The 21,600-nt window shown below is 53.8% G+C and overlaps 2 protein-coding genes and 1 pseudogene across 2 annotated transcripts; all 3 read left to right on the top strand.

Moving 5' to 3' along the window:
- The first annotated feature begins 1,328 nt into the window (after nucleotides 1-1,328).
- LOC112876996 lies at nucleotides 1,329-9,099 on the top strand. The gene is made up of 5 exons (XM_025941187.1): nucleotides 1,329-1,992; nucleotides 2,324-2,859; nucleotides 2,967-3,306; nucleotides 7,409-7,981; nucleotides 8,098-9,099. The coding sequence occupies exons 1-5, from the start codon at nucleotides 1,503-1,505 to the stop codon at nucleotides 8,988-8,990; spliced, it is 2,832 nt and encodes a 943-aa protein (XP_025796972.1). The 5' UTR covers nucleotides 1,329-1,502; the 3' UTR covers nucleotides 8,991-9,099.
- A 2,086-nt stretch (nucleotides 9,100-11,185) lies between these two features.
- On the top strand, nucleotides 11,186-16,657 carry LOC112876980 (annotated as a pseudogene).
- A 924-nt stretch (nucleotides 16,658-17,581) lies between these two features.
- Nucleotides 17,582-21,126, top strand: LOC112876973 (UDP-glycosyltransferase 83A1-like). Its single transcript, XM_025941164.1, is given in 4 exon segments — nucleotides 17,582-18,132; nucleotides 18,223-18,758; nucleotides 18,848-19,069; nucleotides 19,616-21,126. Coding segments are annotated over 4 exon segments (2,610 nt in total). The 5' UTR covers nucleotides 17,582-17,609; the 3' UTR covers nucleotides 20,945-21,126.
- Nucleotides 21,127-21,600: the final 474 nt, after the last annotated feature.

The following is a 21,600-nucleotide window of genomic DNA, read 5'->3' as shown; positions in this document are numbered from 1 at the left end:
GCGTCCCAGAGGGGATGACGACCCGGCCCTTGCCCATTTAACACCACACCCGGGTTCCGATGTAGCGCGTCGCTAAGAGGGTTACGCCCCAACGAATTTCTTATGGGTTTCATTTCTATTAGAGTGGCTGATTTTTTACGCTGGTTCGCCAAACCTAACACAACCCTCCACATTTTCTCATCGCGGGCTTGGGACCGGCAACGGCAGTGTTAATGTATCCACATAATCAATAAAAAAAAAGGACTCCATTTTCCTGGCACGTGGAATTGGTGAGCACACGATGCTGATACCACGACCCGTGTGACTCGGACGTACATGCGGCCAGTATAACTCCCCTCGCTCACAACTTGACAACTGTGACAAGCCCCGATCTTTCCACAAGGCGCCAAAGCACGGCGAGCGTCAGCTGATGAACAGTAAGCGCTTCACTGGATCAGTCCTGCTTGTGACGCCCAGCGGCGGCTAGCTCTCCGGTTCAGTTTGCCACGTTGACCGCAGCTGCGAATCGCTGGAGGGCGGTGGCGCAAGCAGTCGGCCGGTGAGCGAGAGGAGGCACCAGCGACGACCATGTACTGGCGGTTGCCGGATCGCCACTGCACCTGCACGCGCTCTGCGGATGTTCTGCGATTCGTTCGGTTTCTTTTCGCATTGTCGCAGCAGATCCCCATCGCTTTCACTCTGATTCAGGCGTGCCAAAGTTTACTATAGTGTTAACAGGATGATCTTCTGGGCTCTGGCTGCTAGTAACTTTAGTTGGGAATGACGTTGCAAAATGGGAGGAGAACCTCAGATAAAACGTACACTTTTTTTAACAACTGATGAACTACACTGGTGGAAAGCCGGGAAGCACCATCACGTTGGAAAATGTTTCAGTGTGAACTTTACATGATTTTCTACGCAGAAAGCATATTCGTTAAAAAAAGTGAACTTACATTGCACAGTTCAAGTTTCAACACGACAGCATGTACTACGTCTTTGCAACGGTTATTTTTTAACCTCAAAGGCTCCGATGGGATTCGCTCAAGTTACGTTCCATGGATCGACTTTCCTGATCTCCATTTTTTTTAAAAAAAAGCTGACCTCTTCATTGCACACCAAGGTTACTCGTCGCCACCGGTCTCCGCTGCACCAGCTCCAGACTTTAGAGACAAGGTGCCAAACAATATGGCATCATCCTGAGTACAAGTACACTGCCTTATTTGTTGCCACATGAACCGGGTCTCGTCGTCAAAGTTCATCTCCTAGCTGAACCTCTTGGCTCGGTGTACCACGCGAGGGCGGTGCAAGTGTTGGCCGGTGAGCCAGAAAAAAAATCCATTTTTTTCTCCAAATAGCTTATTATCGTCTCCTCCTGGCTGCCTATAAAGCAGAGATGATCGACCAGACGCCACTGTTCTTGTAGTGCATGATTCCCAGCAGGTCGCCACCTCTCAGAGGGGAACAAATTAAACACAGAGAGAGAGAGGGGGGGAGGGACCAAGTAGGAAGGTGCTAGCTAAGCCATGGCCAAGGCTCACGTCCTGGTGGTGCCGATGCCGTGCCAGGGCCACGTCACGCCGCTCATGGAGCTCTCCCACCGCCTGGTCGACCACGGCCTCGAGGTCACCTTCGTCAACACCGAGGTGGACCACGCGATGGTGGTCGCCGCGCTGCGGGCGTCCGGCGGCGAGGCGACGCTGGGCGGCGGCATCCGCCTGGCGTCCATCCCGGACGGGCTGGCCGGCGACGAGGACCGCAAGGACATCGTCAAGCTCGTCGACGCCTACACGCGCCACATGCCGGGCCACCTGGAGCGCCTCATCGCCGAGCTGGAGGCCGCCGGCCGGCCCAGGGTCAAGTGGCTCGTCGGCGACGTCAACATGGGCTGGTCCTACGAGGTCGCCAGGAATTTCGGCATCCGGGTCGTCTCCTTCTGGCCGGCGGCCACGGCGTGCTTCGCCTTCATGCTCAAGATCCCCGAGCTGATCGAGGACGGACTCATCGACGACAAGGGTAACTGATGATGTTTTTACACTGTTCGTTCCCTTTTTTATTCGTACCTAAATCTTTTACTACCGGTCAATAGCTGACGCGCGCTAATCGAAGGCAGATCAAACTTAGTCTCAGTTTAAGTTTTCTTTAAGGATTTCAGCAGCCAATGGCAGATCTGCAACATGCTGATGAGACAATTTGAACTAATGCAACTTGCAACTTTAGTGGACATGGGCGTTGAAAATTGTCGCGCGCCCTTGTGGACTGAATCTCTAACGTGGCGTTCCTTCACCAAAAAGAAAATTAAAATCTCGTGCCGGAATAACGCGCGCGCGCGGTGCTCGTTCTGCAGGCTTGCCACGGCGGCAGGAGACGTTCCAGCTCGCCCCGGGGATGCCGCCGCTGCACACGTCGCAACTGTCGTGGAACAACGCCGGCGCGCCGGAGGGCCAGCACATCATCTTCGACCTGGTCACCCGGAACAACAAGCTCAACGACCTTGCCGAGATGACGGTGGGGAACTCCTTCCACGAGGCCGAGCCCGGCGCGTGCAAGCTCTTCCCCGGCATCCTGGCCATCGGCCCGTTGTTCGCCGACGGGGAGTTCCGGAAGCCCGTCGGGAGCTTCCTGCCGGAGGACGAGCGGTGCGTCAAGTGGCTCGACGCGCAGCCGGACGGCTCCGTCGTGTACGTGGCCTTCGGCAGCATGGCCATCTTCGACCCGCGCCAGTTCGAGGAGCTCGCTGAGGGGCTGGAGCTCACCGGCCGCCCGTTCCTGTGGGTGGTCCGGCCGGACTTCACCCCCGGCCTCAGCAAGGCGTGGCTCGCCGAGTTCCACCAGCGCGTCGCCGGCAGAGGCATGATCGTCAGCTGGTGCTCCCAGCAGCAGGTCACCTTGAACTGAACCCGGCCCATAAACGCTCGCTATTGTTTGCCTGTTGGGCGACAGAGAGTGATTGATAGACGACGGTGCTCCGTTTTCGTTGTGACATGCAGGTCCTGGCGCACCGCGCGTTGGCGTGCTTCGTGTCGCACTGCGGGTGGAACTCGACGCTGGAGGGGGTGCGGAACGGCGTGCCGTTCCTGTGCTGGCCCTACTTCTGCGACCAGTACCTGAACCGGAGCTACATCACCAGCGTGTGGAGGACCGGCCTGGCGGCGTCCCCCGACGCGGACGGGGTCGTGACCAAGGCGGAGGTGAGGAGCAAGGTGGAGCAGGTGGTCGGCGACGGCGAGATCAGGGAGAGGGCGCGGCTGTTCAGGGACGCGGCTCGCCGGTGCGTCGGCGAAGGGGGATCCTCGTACGAGAACTTCAAAAAGCTCGTGGACCTGCTAAGCGAGTGAGTGGTTGCCTGGTTGGCCTGGGGACCCCAGCCTGCTCTACAGTCCTACGGTACAAGGAATCATCCTGTTACCATGCATGTGCTATGATGTGTTGGTGGTGTTCTATTGTGTTTGGCTGTTTGCGAAGTCACCAATTTGTGCGGGAGTGCATAGAAAACGGCTGTACTATGGAGGTACAAACAGATCAATCAAAATACAGCACATCTTATTTTTTAGACCAAAGACCTCTTAACCTGCTTTATAAGAAAGCAAAATAAAATAAGTGCATACAAAACGCACGTTCAGACAACAAGTTTTCGATCGCGCTACATGCCCAGAGCAACGATCGAAACACCCTCTAAAAATTGAAGGGTTCAGATCCAATGATTAAAAAATGAAATAAACATATTATGAAGAATCTAAAATGTGGATCAGAATCTATAATTATATGGACGAGTAACCACTTCTAACAATAATGCTAAGGATATTTTAGTATTTTTATTTTATGTGTCAGCCTACTATCTTATACAGAAAAATACAGTTTACACTCTTAAACTATCGTAAAAATTCGATTTTCAACCTTTAACTACAAAATCAGAAAATAAGAAACATCCAACAATCGAAACCGGATAAGTTTGGTCCTTTAGATGATTTCAAACGTGGTTTTGTATTTTAAAAAAAATAAAAAATCTAGTTAGATTTTAAAAATGAAAAATAATTTATTTTAAATCTGAAAAATATGAAGTTTGTATCTTATTTATTCAAATATAATAGGTATAACTACAAGCAAACAGAATATAAAAAAATTGAATCTGAATAACTGACAAGTAGAGTGTCAATAGATATGTTACATTTTTCGAAAAATATTGGCGCTTGTTTTATATTTTTTTATTTAAAATAAATTACTTATGATTTTTTGTTTAAACTTGAATATTTTAATTTTTATAAAATGGAAATTACTTATCATTTAAAGGGTAAATTTATCCGGTTTTAACTGTTGGAAGATCTTTTTTATCCAATTTTGTAGTAAAAATTTGAAAATCGAACTTATGATAATTGAAGGGTATAAAATGAACTCATACGGCCGGCCCCCTCCGCATCATCTCCGTCGCTGACGCTGAACGCCCGCTGCCCAGGCCACCGCCTGCGCATATCCCAGCACCGCACAGGCCACCTACACATCTCGCTCGCACGTCGCATCTCCCTTCTCCCGACGGCGGCGCCGACCCCTCAACTCCCTCAATGCCAGGCATGCTCATCTGCTCGCCGCCCAGGGCCCCGTCGCCGCAGGTCCCTTGCTGCCTTCACCGTCTATGCCCATCTCGCTCGTCCTCGCTGCTCCTTCTCGCTTCCGGCGCAGTCGCATCCATATCCATAGCTAGCTGCGTAGCTGACCCATTCCGCACCCTGTCTAGATCGAGTGCAGGTTCAGATGCGGTGCTGCATCGAAGCAGCAGGAACCGCAACTTTCCACCGGACTCCCTTCCTCCTGTTACCTGCAGGTGACTGAGCTCCCTTTCTGACCAGAATGAATGCACCTCATATCAATTCTGCAAACGTAGGGTCAGATTATGGTCTCACTTGCCTTCATTTGCGTTGTGACATGTTACGCAGATGAAACGGATCATGTATCAAAATGTTGGTGTCTAATTTAATATCATATTTGATTGTAAACTGAATCGAGAAATCAAAATGGCACTTCTATAGGTGGTAGTGAATCTGTGAAAGTAAGTATTTATGTTATTCCAAACACATGGCATAATCTCTAAGAAATCATGACAATGTTGGTGTGTGATCTAGTGGTTAATTATTGCAGGATATGGCTCTAATAACATGACAAGTTTTGTATAGAGTAGAATTTCCGGCTTTGCATTATTGAGATGTGTTGCTGTTTCTCTCAGATTGCCATGACTGTAAATGCCATAGAAATGATAACTCATGTAACTGCTATTTAAGTCTTATGTTTGCTTTTCTTTAATGATGGTTGTAATTGCTATGTTGGCTATTGTTGATGTGGATCAAGGGTGTGTTCGTTTTCTACCCTCTAAATTTTACACCCATCACATCAAAGAGAATCTTATCATTTAGAAGTATTAAATAAAGTCTAATTATAAAACTTTTTACATAGATGGATGCTAATTCACGAGACAAATTTAATGAGCCTAATTAATCCATAATTTGCCACAGTGATGCTACAGTAATCATCCGCTAATCATGGACTAATATACCTCATTAGATTCGTCTCGCGAATTAACCCTGGAGTTCTGCAATTAATTTTGTAATTAGACTTTATTTAATACTTCTAAATGATAAAATTCTCCTTGACGTGACCCCTCTAAACTTTAGACCTCAGGAAACGAACACACCCCAAATCAGATTATTTTGTTGTGTAGTGAATAATGTCTATAACGGATCCCAAGAACACTTCACTGGACGTTAAATTTCACTTGTGTACAGATTTCAGGAGATGGTGACCCTGATAACAATAAATAACAATGTCAAAGCTCTAAAGGCTTGCCAAATGGTTGCTGCTGCTGCCACGTGTCGTGGGCTCTAGTCATAGAGGAGATCGGCAAATTGTTTTGGAAGCAGACCATCAGTTCAAGCAGCTAGCATGGCATGCTTCTGAACCATGGTCATGGCACAACATCCAACTGACTGGCTCGCTTGCGGTTGAACAGCCAGGCAACGCTAAACACCTGAACCAGAAGCAACATGACGCCCCTTTCTCACCGAGGTGCCGACCGGAGATTCGATACTAGCTAGTATGGAAGGGTATGAGCACAATGAGCGACCATTCCATTAACAGCCACACCAAGGTCCAAAGGTGTGGTCGCTATAGCCTTCATCTGCACTCAGATACGTACACATCGTTTGGGCATGCATTGATTACAGACAGTACAAGACTACCATTTTTGTAACACGAATTGCATTGTTATGTGAAAAATGACTGCAACACTAGCTTAACACACTTGTAGCAATTCATCAGATCCTACAATGATCCGATTCAGTTCCTCAAAGTCGCGCTCAAAGTGATGTTTAACAATCTTATTACATGGTTACACAGAATGTGAAATCTCTAAAGCACTTCCGGACCTCTCCTCCAGCTTTGTGACAACCGAAATATGTCAACGCAATACTGTTGGGTGGCGCCGTTCCTGTACAAACACAATCAGAGCTTATTAGCACACTACACATGTCTTCAACTTTTCCGAGTCATGATACACACCAGGCCACCATGCAGTTGACAAAACTAAATTTCTAAAGGCGCATGGACTGTTAATCAGATTGGTGATTCTGACAATAATTGTGGGCACGCGCATCAAGATTTACAATCCTACATACAAGAAGGGAAAAGTATATTACACATTCTGACATTTCAAGTACTCAACCATCATTCAGTTCTCTAGCTACCTCCCAGAAAATAATCACTTTCACTGACACAAGAGATGCAGCCACCCTGGTTAAACAATTATTAAGATGCTACATCAGGACATAAAAATGATCATGTGAGTGCTAAAAGCCTTGAACTGTCGTATGCTAAATTACTTCTATGGATCTTAATTAGAACTATCTTGTGACAGGCTCATAGGATCTGTAACACCTTATTCCAGGACCTGATCCTTGTTTTCCTACATTTCAACAGCAGATCGGTTCAGTATTCAAGGCATGTACTCCAACACTGAAGTGCCATTCCATGAAGCATCAATAATGCATTATGGGATTGAATTAAATAATCCAAGTACCATTCAGAGTTTCAGAGGCCAGCCATCAGCCGAGCACCGCAGTTATTTATTGCATATGCCGTGTTCTTAAACTTAATCTTTGCAAAGCCTAAACTCTTTACTCAGTCGGTACAGTTGGCCAAGATTTCCAATCATTTTTCCCAATTATTCTACAAGTTTTTCTATCACCGAGTAGTGTACATTCATCTAGAACATGGAACAGGAACATGATCACATATACACATGAATCATGAAGACGCCATAGAAAATAGCCCAAGAAAATGAAGATACTAGTTATCATGGGCTCGTGTTGTGCCGAGCGGAGGGGGGATCCCACGGGTTTGCTTTCTATAAAGTTGGGCCAATGATCTTTGGTCTAAAAAAACTCAGGCAGCTCATCCCCAATTGGCAGTCGCAGCGCGGCTCTTGCCTCTTGTAGCCTTGTACAACCCAAGATCGAAAGAGAGAGCGCAATGGCCAAGGCTCACATCCTCGTGCTGCCGCTGCCGGCCCAGGGCCACGTCACCCCGCTCATGGAGCTCTCCCACCGCTTGGTCGACCACGGCTTCGAGGTCACGTTCGTCAACACCCAAGCGCATCACGCGCGGGTCGTCGGCGCGCTGCAGGCGGCGGGCGGCACGGCGGCGCTGCCCGGCATCCACCTGGCGTCCATCTCGGACGGGGTGGAAGACGATGCTGAGGACCGCAAGGACGTCGGCAAGATCATCGACTCCTACTCCCGGCACATGCCGGGGCACCTGGAGCGGCTCATTGCCGAAATGGAGGCGGCCGGGAGGCCCAAGGTGAGGTGGCTCGTCTGCGACGTGTACACGTGGTGGTCCTTCGACGTCGCCAAGAAGTTCGGCATCCGCGTGGCCGCAGTCTGGCCGGCGGCGGTGGCGTGCTTAGCCATTAATCTCAAGATCCCCAAGTTGACGGAGGATGGGCTCCTCAACAACAAGGGTTAGTACGGACGGTGCGAACCCGTTATTAGTTCTTCCGGGATCTCTCAATTTACTCGATTTTAGATTCGGACACGGAATGCATTCCCACCATTACTAATGGCGCACTTGCGGCAGGTTGGCCAGAGCGTGATGAGACCTTCCAGCTTGCCCCCGGGATTCCGCCGCTCCACACGTCGCAACTGCCGTGGGTCAACGCCCGCGCGCCAGAGGGGCAGGCGGTCATCTTCGAGCTGTTCAGCCGGACGGACAGGCTCACCGCCCTCGCCGAGATGGTGGTGTGCAACTCTTTCCGCGAGGTCGAGGCCGGCGCGTTCAAGCTCCTGCCGAACGTCCTGCCCATCGGGCCCCTGACCTCCGACAGGGAGCTCCGGAAGCCCGTCGGGCAGTTCCTGCCGGAGGACACCCGGTGCCTCCGGTGGCTCGACGCCCAGCCCGACGGGTCCGTCGTGTACGTGGCGTTCGGCAGCTACACCGTCTTCGACCCGCGCCAGTTCCGGGAGCTCGCGCTGGGGCTGGAGCTCACCGGCCGGCCGTTCCTCTGGGTGGTGCGCCCGGACTTCACCACCGCCGCCGGCGACCTGAGCAAGGCTTGGTTCGACGAGTTCCAGGCCCGCGTCGCCGGCACGGGCATGGTGGTCAGCTGGTGCCCCCAGCAGAAGGTCCTGGCGCACCGCGCCGTGGCGTGCTTCGTGTCGCACTGCGGGTGGAACTCGACGATGGAGGGGGTGCGGAACGGCGTGCCGTTCCTGTGCTGGCCCTACTTCGCCGACCAGTTCCTGGACCGGAACTACATCACCGACGTGTGGCGGACCGGCCTGGCGGTGTCGCCCGGCTCGGGCGGGGTCGTGACGAGGGAGGAGCTGAGGAGCAAGGTGGAGCGGGTCGCCGGCGACGGCGGGATCAGGGAGCGGGCGCGGCTGTTCAGGGACGCGGCCCGCCGGGGCGTCGGCAAAGGGGGAGCCTCGTACGAGAACTTCCGAAAGTTCGTGGACCTGCTGCGTGGATGAGAGTCGGCGCGCGACTCGCTCTGTGCGCTCAAAGGGAATCCTTTGCAGATGCGCTTGTGCCCGTGTGGTGTGCTGTTGTTCTCATGGGGCATGGACGCATGGTCAATCATCGAATTGTTTTCAGATCCATCAGAAATTCAGAACACTATTTCCAACTCAATTCACCTACAGTTTCCAACTTTTTTACATGTCCATGAATTGATGATAAGGCACTGCAGCCTAGTATGCATGGGACCGGACAGTCATGCGCCTGCATCAGTAGCAGTCTGAGCCGGCTGTTTGCTTTCGTCGTTTTTTACCATGCTTTCGATTCTCCCGACACGCATTTTCGCTGGTTTATTTATTCCGTCAACCCTTATGCAAAATAAACCGCTGTCATTTCTTCCGGGTTTAATTTTTTTCCCCTCTCTCCTCTGTGTTGTCCACGCGACAGCAGCCGCAACACCAATAGGCACCTCCTCGCGCGCGCCGAGAGGTTTCAGCAGCATCCGCGCCGGCTGTCCGACCCGATCGTTTTGTTTTGTTTTCCATGAGATGAACACTGATCGAACAGGTAGAAGCTAGAGAGATGTATGATACGCATCAGCAGACGGTGCGGCGTGGCAGCTTAGACTTCTACGGGCCACTCGAGCCAGAAATCTTAAACCTAATAGCATACAAGATAAAGCCTTTCCAACCGAACAAAATTAAAAACCAATGGGGACTGATTAATTAAGATCACGAGTTGGTTGGTGACATCTGATTGAAGGCTCCCTCTCCCCCTCATGTCCTTGTCGAGTGATTCACGTGCAGGGATATAGTGGGTTAAAGAATAGCCCTTGCATTTGAGTGTCACGTCCTACTTAACATGTGACGCATGGTACTAGTCCACTCTATTGTAACTTACTACAAAGCTACCATACCATATGAATACAGATACCTGCCGGATGACGTCGTCTTAGACCGAATCACTTCGTTCGGTTCTCATGCGCATTTGAGGGGAAAAAAAACTTCGTTCGGTTCTCTCAGTGTGTTGTCAGGCCCGTCCCTTTTGGAAGTGCGGGCTGTGCGACCGCAAAGGCCCCCAATTTCTAGGGGTCCCCACTTCGAGCACTTCAAACCATTGAATCACTATCCCATGATCTAAATTCACTGGTACAGCAAGGAGAAAATTCAAGGCGACACTGTTTCTATCGACGTTTCTTTTCCTTATATTTTCACGGTGCTTATTTGTCTCATGATCGGCATCTCACCGAGGTTGCCTTCAAGCGCGCGCGTTAATCACTTATTGCCGGCACCAGGATTGCGCGACGTGCATGCTTGGTGTTTGCTCGGGCCAGGCGCCAGTTGTCGTGCACACGCAGTCGATGCGCTGCACGCTCGATGCAAGGTACATCACTACAGCTGTACAGGTAGTTTACTTTAATCCTTTTGATCTTTCCTTCAATTTTCTTCAATTTGACTTCCAACTCCTTGAAAATTAAGATGAATTAGAAAACTTAAGGATTTGTTTCTTTTAACTTATTCTCTTCATATTTTTGTGATAATCTCGAGGCTGCCCTTAACAGAAATTGAAGATCTAACATTGATATGCTAACAAACTATATATGGAGATAAGAATTCTTTGAGAAATTTCATTCGAAAAGAAAATATGGGCTTTGTAAATTTTTAAAGCAATATGATTGTTTTCCCAATGCAACTATTACATATACAAAGTTTTATCGACAATTTTTATAACTATTGCATAGGCGAGCTTTTGTAGTTGAAGCTATTGAAGTGCTATGTTAAACAATGTCACATGGCAGAGCCCCCAATTTTGCCGGGACGGCCCTGTGTGTAGTGGCTCGGTGTTGTTTCTTAGGCTGCCAAGACATACAATTGATTGGCGTATGGTTTTAGTTTGCGTCTATGGCACATGAAATAAGTCTACCTACGTGCTATTGTGTGGTTTCCAGAGTTGAATGTCATGCATGATTACTATAACTTTCTACCAAATCAGTAAAAAAAAAACTATGTGAAATAAAGTGCGTGATACTAGCAGCTGGAATAAGTAGCCTATTTTTGTGTTGTTCATTTTGCTAATAAATGTGGTACTCCCTTCACTTGAAACTACAAGGTGTACTTCAATTGTTAGGACAACTTTTATTGATAGTTATTCTTTTACTACTATAAAACTACACCTCCAGGAAGGTGCAAGCCATTGTGGAAGTGGCATCTAGTACAAGTAACTGTACTCCTCGCCAGGCGCCACACTCGCCACACTGCTCCTCTGCAACCGCGCGAGAGAGCGCCATGGCCAAGGGTCACATCCTCGTGCTGCCATTCCCGGCGCAGGGCCACGTCACCCCGTTCATGGAGCTCTCCCACCGCCTGGTCGACCATGGCTTCGAGGTCACCTTCGTCAACACCGAAGTGGATCACTCGCTGGTGCTCGGCGCGCTGCAGCCGGCGGGCGGCGCCGCAGCGCTGGGCAGCATCCACCTCGCGTCCATCCCTGACGGGCTGGCCGACGGCGACGACCGCAAGGACTTCAACAAGCTCCTGGACGCCTGCTCCCGGCACATGCCGGGGAACCTGGAGCGGCTCGTCACCCAGTTGGAGGCGGTCAGGAGGCCCAAGGTGAATTGGCTCGTCGGCGACGTGGTCATGAGTCCCTGCTTCGAGGTCGCCAGGAAGCTCGGCATCAGGGTCGCCTCGTTCTGGACGGCGTCGGCGGCGTGCTTAGCAATCATGCTGAACGTCTCCAAGTTGATAGAGGAAGGACTCATCAACGACAAGGGTAAGTGCAGAACGGACACGAAATCTGACGGCCCGTCTCGTGGTTTTGTCGATCGAATGCATTCTTAATGACCACGGGAACGACCCGCTCCCATGCCGGCAGGCTGGGCAGAGCGGGACGAGACGTTCCAGCTCGCCCCCGGGATGCCGACGCTCCAGACGTCGCGGATGCCGTGGATGGACGGGACGGGCACGCCGGTAGGGCAACCGGCCTTATTCGAGCTGGTCGCACGGTTTGTCAAGCTCAACAGCCTCGCCGATGTGGTCGTCTGCAACTCGTTCGACGAGGCCGAGGTCGGCGCGTTCAAGCTGTACCCCGACATCCTGCCCGTCGGCCCGCTGTTCGCCGACCGGGAGCTCAAGAAGCCCGTGGGCCACTTCCTGCCGGAGGACGAGAGGTGCGTCAAGTGGCTGGACGCGCGGCCCGACCGGTCCGTCGTGTACGTGGCCTTCGGCAGCATGGCCATCTTCGACCCGCGCCAGTTCGAGGAGCTAGCCGAGGGGCTGGAGCTCGCCGGCCGGCCGTTCCTGTGGGTGGTGCGGCCGGACTTCACCCCCGGCCTGAGCAAGGCGTGGCTCGCCGAGTTCCGGCAACGCGTCGCCGGCACGGGCATCATCGTCAGCTGGTGCTCCCAGCAGCAGGTCACTGGAGCTGCTGCTAGAATTTAGCTTGGCGACGGGGTGTGTGATGGACTGCTCTGTTTCGATCTGACAGGTCCTGGCGCACCGCGCGGTGGCGTGCTTCGTGACGCACTGCGGGTGGAACTCGACCATGGAGGGCGTCAGGAACGGGGTGCCGTTCCTGTGCTGGCCCTACTTCTGCGACCAGTTCCTGGACCGGAGCTACGTCACCAGCGTTTGGAGGACCGGGCTGGCGGTGTCGCCTGGCGCAGACGGCATCGTGACGAAGGAGGAGCTGAGGAGCAAGGTGGAGCAGGTCCTCGGCGACGGCGACATCAAGGAGAGGGCGCGGCTCCTCATGGATGTTTCTCGCCGGTGCATCAGAGGAAGCGGATCGTCGTGCGAGAACTTCAACAAGTTTGTGACCCTGCTAAGTGAATGAGAACGATGAACGAAATCATGCATGGAAACTCATGGGGGTACCTCAGCTAGTTGATTGTGTACACTTGCGTATACAGATTGAACATCAGATCAAAAAAATATGTCCCTTCCTTTCACAAAGAGAAAAGTTAAAAAATGCAGGGTTGCAGCTTTAAATTTCTTCCCTCAACATTTCTGCAGCCTTTTACTGTTTTCAAGTTTAACATTGGCCCGGTCCAAGTTTCTGAAAACTTACTTTGAACAACTTTTAACAAAGAAGGTGCTTTCTATACATAATAAGTTGTTTAAAAAGCCTTTTGAAGATAGAATTCTTCTTTCTAAAAGTAATCCTGATACGTTCTTGTAAAAGTTATGCTAAAAATTTATCATTAACAAGACATAGTACATGAACTTTCACAATTTGCACAATACATGAACTTGCGCAGTTGGCAAAAAGCGCAACATATACGAGGATGTGTCGTGTGTGGGTTTTCCTTCATGTCGAGTATTTGGTTGCTCAAATCGGTAACAATCTCCATCAATTGGTTAATAAAGCTCTACCTTTATTCAAAAAAAAAAGATAGATACCATTAGAATAACTAGTCAGAATCCATAACATAGCAATGACAGCATAAAGCTAGCAGAAAAAACGACCAAAAAAAAAGCATCATGCATAGTGTCCAGGCTCTGGCCGTCCCCCGGCACGCGCGCGTTTAAGAGCATCTCCATCATCATTTAGAGGGCTGTTTAAGTAAAATTTGTTTTCTATATCTTTATACTTTTCAACAGCTTTTCTATATTTTATGCGTAGTCTCTCGCTCCCCATTTTAACCAGTGAGAAATTCGAAATAGATAAGATTTATATTTAGATATCCAATTGAAGAGACCGTTGGAGAATAATTTTTTAATCAAATCTTTATTTTAAAAATATAATATAAAAAATCTCGTGGAGATGGTCTAACTACGGACTCGGAATCACGGGGTAGGCGTCGAGGACGCGATCCATCGCCGCCTTCAGCTCGGCGGACTCACGCGGCTCGTCCCCGGGCCTCATCCTGCCATCTCCCTGCAGCTTGGCGGCCTCCTCCACGCACTTTACGAGGAACCGCGAGATGGACTCGTTGGTCGCGCCCAGCGCCTTCAGCTCCGCCACCGTCGACCTCCTGATCGCCTCCTTGTCCATAGCCGCCGCCGCCGTCTCTGCTCTCGCAGTGATCTCGCCCTCGCCGCGCCGCGCCGCCCGAAGTACTCCGGACCTCTACTTCTCGTGTCACCGCACGTGCCTATGGTTTTTCAGTAACGGATCGATCAGTTTTTGTGAGGTATATCTTCGCCGATCGGTTTGCCGATCGGCATGATGCCTGGCGACGTATCAGAGTCGATTGCTTGGCCGCGCGCGTCCCTCCTCGGATCGTCGGCACGCGGTGGGTTTTGGAGTCGGATTGGAGCTCTGATCCAGCACTCTATCCATCCATTGCGTTCCGTCCACGCGCGCGCCTCCTGTGTATACGACGAAAAAAGCCTGGTTTCCACGTGTATGACGACACGTAGGGCGACAGGCGGCGAGCCGGCCGGCCGGCGGGTGGTGTCTTCGTTGGCCGCGCGCGAACACGACGGCCGGCGTGCCGTGAGCGGACCACGGGGGAAACGCCGGCCACGGGCCGCCGGGAGTTAAGTATCCATCTTCTGTTTTCAGCTGATATATGTGTCCCCTTTATCCGTGTCACTGATATAGGTGTTTCCTTTATCTGTTTTTCGCAGTGCAGGTTGTTGTCGATCGAGAAGAGAGATGTAAGGATCGCATCGCAAAACTCCTGGATCGTGCCCGGTTGCCACGTCACACACTCCTCGCGCCGCGTCCGCTAGCTGCCCACAAACAGCACGACCATGGGGGCGTCGCCGCGGACCCAGCTACCTCACCGCCGGCCGTCGCCGCGGCGGCTTACCGCTTACGGAGCCAGGCTAGCTAGCGAGCCCATGGGGGCAGGTGGCCGGCAGCCATGGACTATCCATCTCCGAAACCCTATCTTACCGGTGCTGTGGAAGAGAGAAATCAGTGGGCAGTAATCTAGGAGGCGCGTGGTAAAAATTCTTGTAGCTAAAACAGCGACCGGCCGTGGTGCGTGCGGACGCCAGTAAGAGCCAAGTGCCGACTGCCGAGGATTCATCAGCATCTTTCCGTTTCATCCACCCTGTCGACGACAACAATGACATACATTGACGATGTCGAAAAGGAGACTACGTAGCACTGTTCACATCAAGAAACCCAACTCGCCCGCGTGTTGTCACGCTGCATTCACTCCTCGCGCCTCGCCGACTGGCACGACGGCCGCACAGATCGAGCTCATCGCCGCGCAGGTCACGGGGAGCGAGCTACGCCGCCGCCGCCCATGGACGCGGCCGCCGCGGCGCCTCACGTCATGGTCCTGCCGTTCCCAGCGCAGGGCCACGTCACCCCGCTCATGGAGCTGTCGCACCGCCTCGTCGACCGCGGCTTCCGGGTCACCTTCGTCAACACCGAGCCATCCACGCCCTCGTGCTCGCCGCCCTGCACCCGGCGGCGGCCGGCGGCGGCAGCGGGCTTCCGGACGGGATCCGCCTGGTGTCCGTCCCGGTCCCGGACGGGCTGGCCGACGGCGACGACCTCAGGGACCTCAGCAGGTTCGTCGACGCGCTCTCGCGGTGCGTTCCGGGCTACGTCGAGCGGCTTCTCAGGGAGACCAAGGTCAAGTGGCTCGTCGGCGACGTGAACGTGGGGATGTGCTTCGAGGCCGCCAGGAAGCTCGGCGTCCGGGTGGCCGCCGTCTTCCCGGCCTCCGCGGCGTGCCTCGCGATGCTGTTGGTCCCCCAGCTGATAGAGGGCGGCTTCTTCGACGATATGGTTGCATCAACCACCATCCATTTCTTGCTCGAGATGTCATGTGTAATCTCACTTTGTTTGCCACGGAAGTTGGGATATCGATCGAAATCGAATGACGCAGGCTTTCCGAAGCGGCACGGTTCGTTCGAGATCACCCCGGGGATGCCGCCGCTCTCCCCGTGACAGATGCCGTGGAGCATCGACGGCCCCGTCCAAGGACAGGAAGTCGGCTACCAGCTGGTGTCCTGGAACACCCAGGCGGCGAGCCGCCACGCCGAGGTCGTCGTGTGCAACTCGTTCCGCGACGCCGAGGCCGCGGCGTTCGAGTTGTTCCCGGCATCCTGCCAGTCGGCCCGCTGTTCGCCGACGCCGAGCTGCGGAGGCCCGTGGGGCATCTCCTGCCGGAGGACACGGGGTGCCTGCGGTGGCTCGACGCCCAGCCAGACGCTCCGCCGTGTACGTCGCGTTCGGCAGCTTCGCCATCTTCGACCCGCGCCAGTTCAGGGAGCTCGCCGAGGGGCTGGAGCTCACGGGCCGCCCGTTCCTCTGGGTGGTGCGCCCGGACTTCACCACCGGCGACCTGAGCGAGGCGTGGTTCTACGCGTTCAAGGACCGCGTCGCCGGCAAGGGCATGGTGGTCAGCTGGTGCCCCCAGCAGAAGGTCCTGGCGCACCGCGCCGTGGCGTGCTTCGTGTCGCACTGCGGGTGGAACTCGACCATGGAAGGCGTGAGGAACGGCGTGCGGTTCCTGTGCTGGCCGTACTTCGTCGACCAGTTCGCGAACCGGAGCTACGTCCGCGACATCTGGAGGACCGGCTTGGCGGTGTCGCCAGGCGAAGATGGTGTCTTGACAAAGGAGGAGGTGAGCGGCAAAGTGGAAAAGGTCATCGGTGACGAGGGGATGGCGGAGAGGGCACGGGTGATGAGGGACGCTGCTCGCAAGTGCCTCGGCGTGGGCGGATCCTCGCGTGAGAATTTCAATAGGTTGGTCGATCTCCTGCGTGGGTGACCTGCATTCTGCTCTGCTGCCTAGGACCAAGGTGCGCTCGAGTGATTTCTTGCCTGGCTCCCATACAGCAACAATAACTACACGAAAGCATAGAGCCAAATAAAATTTAAGTGATGTGGTATGAGTTTTTCACTGAATAATGCACAGATAGTTCTCGTGTAAACAAGTTCTATGCGATGTGTCGAGAAAGAAAAGTGTAGCTTTGCATGCATGTTAATTCTCATTTATAACACGCTAAATAGTATCTAAATATTAGGTATTTAGATACTATTCTTTTCGAAGGAAGGATTAGAGCTCAGGCATTAGTTGATTGAACTTCACTCGAATAGGTCCCAAGGCAAGTTGGTGATTCTTTGGAGTACAATATCCGATTTTCTCGTTAAATCGAGATATGTGTGTCAATCAATTGAACTTCATTTGAAAAAAATGAAATAAACCAGATCTCTTTGAAAACATTGGCGGCATAGAGCATAGTCACCTGCGCCAGATCGACCATGAATGGCATGGTAACAGCATCTCCAATGGAAGTTCTAAATTGGGTCCTATTTTGAAATATAGGACTTAAAGAAAAAAATAGCCTTCAACAGGAGTCCTATTTTATAAAAAACTGGCACACGAAATCTAACTGACAGAGACTTCTTTCCCCAATGCCTCTGCTCCAATCTTTCCCCAATTAGTTGTAAATGACATGATTTGTGACCCTGCTGTTGGAGTATAAACTTTTTTTAAACCCTAAACACATCAAATATGTCAATACAAATTATAGGACCCAAATATAGGAGTTATGGTTGGGGATGCTCTAAGCTTGTTGGCGCCAGTTTTTGTTGGGACGCGACACGCGAGTGATGTGCAGTGCTGCATTCTCTGGCTCTGGTAGAGCGGTCGGCAATCTTGGATATGTTCATACATTTCGCAGCCTGTCGCCACAGAACTCCAAGGCAGAGAGAGGCCCATGGGCCATGGCGACGAGGACATACACGTAACCACCGAGCCACGCCTTTGTTCGGCCTCCGACCTCCCCATCATGGCGGCTCCTCACGTCCTGGCCCTGCCCTTCCCTGCCCAGGGCCACGTCATCCCTCTGATGCAGCTCTCCCACCGGCTCGTCGAGCACGGCATCGAGGTCACCTTCGACAACACCGAGGCCAACCACGCGCTCGTGCTCGACGGCATCCACCTGGTGGGCGTCCCGGACGGGCTGGCGGACGGCGACGACCGCAAGGACATCGGCAAGCTCGCGGACGCGCTCTCGCGGCACATGCCGGGCTACCTGGAGGAGCTCGTCAGGAGGGTCGAGGCGTCCGAGGGCACAAAGATCAGCTGGCTCATCGCTGACCAGGGCATGGGGTGGGCGTTCGAGGTCGCCAAGAAGCTCGGCATCAGGGCCCCCTGCTTCTGGTCTGGGTCCGCGGCCTTCCTCGCCTCACTGTTCAGAGTTCCGCAGCTGATACAGGACGGCGTCATCGACGAGAAAGGTGTCAGACGAGAGCCGAACAATTTCTGAGGAACAGTCAATTATTGCTTGATGATTTGCGTTCTGATTCGTCACTGTTGGGCAAGTGCAGGCTGGCCAAAGTGACAGGAGACGCTCCAGTTCGCGCCCTGGATGCCGCCGCTCCACACGTCGCGCCTGTTGTGGAACAACGCCGGCGCGCCGGAGGGCCAACCGGGCGTCTTCCAGCTGGTGACCCGGAACAACGAGGCCAAAGACCTCGCCGAGGTCATCGTGGGCAACTCGTTCCGAGACGCCGAGCCGGGCGCTTTCAAGCTGCACCCGGAGATCCTGCCCATCGGCCCCCTGGTCGCCGACCTGCAGTTCAAGAAGCCTGTCGGGCATTTCCTGCCCGAGAATGCCAGGTGCCTCGAGTGGCTCGACGTGCAGCCCGGGCGCTCCGTCGTGTACGTGGCGTTCGGCAGCTTCACCGTCTTCAGCCCGCACCAGTTCGAGGAGCTCGCGCTGGGGCTGGAGCTCACCGGCCGGCCGTTCCTGTGGGTGGTGCGGCCCGACTTCGCCGCCGGCCTGAGCAAGGCGTGGCTCGACGAGTTCCAGCACCGCGTCGGCGGCTCCGGCATGATCGTGAGCTGGTGCCCCCAGCAGCAGGTACGCTGCACGCCACACGACTTTCGCGGCACCAAATCTGTCGTGAAAAGGACGTGATGTTACGGCCGGTTTTGTTTCGATGCCGGCAGGTGCTGGCGCACGGCGCGGTGGCGTGCTTCGTGTCGCACTGCGGGTGGAACTCGACGATGGAGAGGGTGCGGAACGGCGTGCCGTTCCTGTGCTGGCCCTACTTCACGGACCGGTTCCAGAACGAGAGCTACATCTGCAACATGTGGAGGACCGGCCTGGCGCTGGAGCCCGGCGCGGACGGCGTCGTGACCAAGGAGGAGCTGAGCGGCAAGGTGGAGCGGGTGCTCGGTGACGACGGGATCAGGGAGAGGGTGGGCGCGCTCAGGGACGCGGCGCGCAGGAGCATCGCGGAGGGCGGGTCCTCGCATCAGAACTTGATTCGTGGAGCTCCTCAAGGAATGACGCATTTTCCTTTTCCTTGGTGGGCCGAATTGACATTTACTGAAGTACTCAACATAAGGGAATGGTTGGCCCGCTTCTCGTGTAGGATCCCGTGGGCCGTCAGGATACCTCATGGGCTGCACTCACCTTCTTTGTTCTTCAGAGAATCGAAATCATTGTTGACCACTAAACAAGGTGTATCCATGTTGTCCAGCGTGTAATAAAAGCCCAAGATCTGCAGATCTCCCTCTTTTTTTTATCTATGAGCCGATCAACTGCAATGAGCTGTCTTTGTCCATCAATCTTGCAATTTTGTTCCTTTCCTGCTTGTCATTTACATACTGATCTTGCAAGCTCAAACATCAACCACAACACTGCACGTTCCTTTCCCACCTTATCTCATGGCGGTGGCACCTCGCGTCCTGGTCCTGCCTTACCCCGCGCAGGGCCATGTCATCCCCATGATGGAGCTCTCCCACTGCCTCGTCGAGCACGGCGTCAAGGTCACCTTCGTCAACACCGAGCTGAACCACGGGCTCATCCTCGATGCCATGGCGACCAGGGACAGCGAGCTCGGCGGGGTCGCCATGGTGTCCATACCGGACGGCCTGGGCAGCGGCGACGATCGGAAGGACCTCGCCCGTCTCACCGACTCGTTCTCGACGGTCATGCCTGGCGAGCTGGAGAAGCTCGTTGGCAGGATCAATGCCGACGCGACGGGGAGCGAGAGGATCAGCTGGCTGATCGCCGACGTGAACATGGCGTGGGCCTTTCCCGTGGCGAAGAGGCTCGGCCTCCGGGCCGCCGGGTTCTGCCCGTCGGCGGCGGCGATGTTCGCGACGAGGATCAAGATTCCGGAGATGATACGCGACGGTGTGCTTGACGAGGGGGGCTGGCCGAGGTGGCGCGGCACGTTCCAACTGGCTCCGGCGATGCCACCCATCGACACGTCCGAGTTCTCGTGGAACCGCGCCGGCGACCCCAGGGGCCAGCCGATCATCTTCCAGCTGATCCTCCGGAACAACGCGGCCACGCACCTCGCCGAGACCATCGTCTGCAACTCCATCCAGGATCTCGAGCCCGGAGCCTTCGCGCTGTTCCCCGGCGTCCTCCCCGTGGGCCCGCTCTCCTCCGACAAGCCGGTCGGCAGCTTCTGGGCCGAGGACGCCTCCTGCGCGGCGTGGCTGGACGCGCAGCCGGCCAGCTCCGTCGTGTACGTGGCGTTCGGCAGCTTCGCCGCCTACGACGCCGCGCAGCTCGTGGAGCTGGCCGAGGGCCTCCTGCTCACCTCCCGGCCGTTCCTGTGGGTGGTCAGGCCGGGGTCGGCGGGCGAGGAGCTCCTCGAGCGGCTCCGCCGCCGCACCGCGCCGCGCGGGCGCGTGGTGGGCTGGTGCCCGCAGCGGCGCGTGCTGGCGCACCCCGCGGTCGCCTGCTTCCTGACGCACTGCGGCTGGAACTCGACGATGGAGGCCGCGGCGAACGGTGTGCCGCTCCTGTGCTGGCCCTACTTCACCGACCAGTTCCTGAACCAGAGGTACATCTGCGACGTGTGGAGGACGGGGCTCAAGGTGCCGCGGCCGGCCGGCGGCGGGACGGTGCAGCTCGTGGGGAGGGACGTGGTGCGGGGCAAGGTGGAGGAGCTGCTCGGCGACGCCGGGACGAAGGCGAGGGCGCTCGCGCTGCGGGACCTCGCCCGGCGGGCCGTCGGCGAGGACGGGCCGTCGCGCCGGAATCTCAAAGGATTTGCGGACCTCGTGAAAGGATCGGCGAGCTGATGCCTGATGAAGCAAGAGAGCGAATCGATCATAGGGATGGACACTTGCACCGTGAAATTTGCAGCGTTTGTACTCTAGCGGATTGAATTCCAGAAACAGCCAATGGCATCTATTTGATCAAACGTATAGTACATATTAAAATCTGTGGACGTGTTGTGCTTGGCTTCTCGCAGGCGGTTGTCCGCGCCATCCCCGCTTGGAAGAATGCGCAAAGCCAACTAGCCAAGTGCCGGTGAAGTGACGAGTGATAAATCATGGAGAAAATATACATAGCAGAAAATGTAAAATCATGAAACTACTTTTCCGTAAAAGTTTTCTATAAAATTTTAAAACATATTTTCGTTTGCGTTATTTTCACCTTATTGTTTGGGACCATTTTGTGAATTGAGAATACTATAAAAATTTGGCCGTGCCCGATCGCAAAGGTTGAAGATGAATCCTTTTTCTAGAATTCAGATTAAGATCTACAGACTAAATGCACAAAAGATAATTTATAATCTATGTTTGAACTGATGGACTTGAGACAAAACGTCACTTAGGAGCAGTACGTTATAAAAATACCAATGCACCACTAGGCTCATATAGAAACAGTGTGCCCCCAAATTATTCTGACCTGGATGCGCCACTAACCGGGACAACCATGTGTAAGGCAGTAT

The sequence above is a fragment of the Panicum hallii genome, chromosome 9 (assembly GCF_002211085.1).
Source record: "Panicum hallii strain FIL2 chromosome 9, PHallii_v3.1, whole genome shotgun sequence".
NCBI lineage: Eukaryota > Viridiplantae > Streptophyta > Magnoliopsida > Poales > Poaceae > Panicum > Panicum hallii.
Note: the sequence above shows the minus strand (reverse complement) of the source record. Positions and strands in the feature narration are given on the sequence as shown.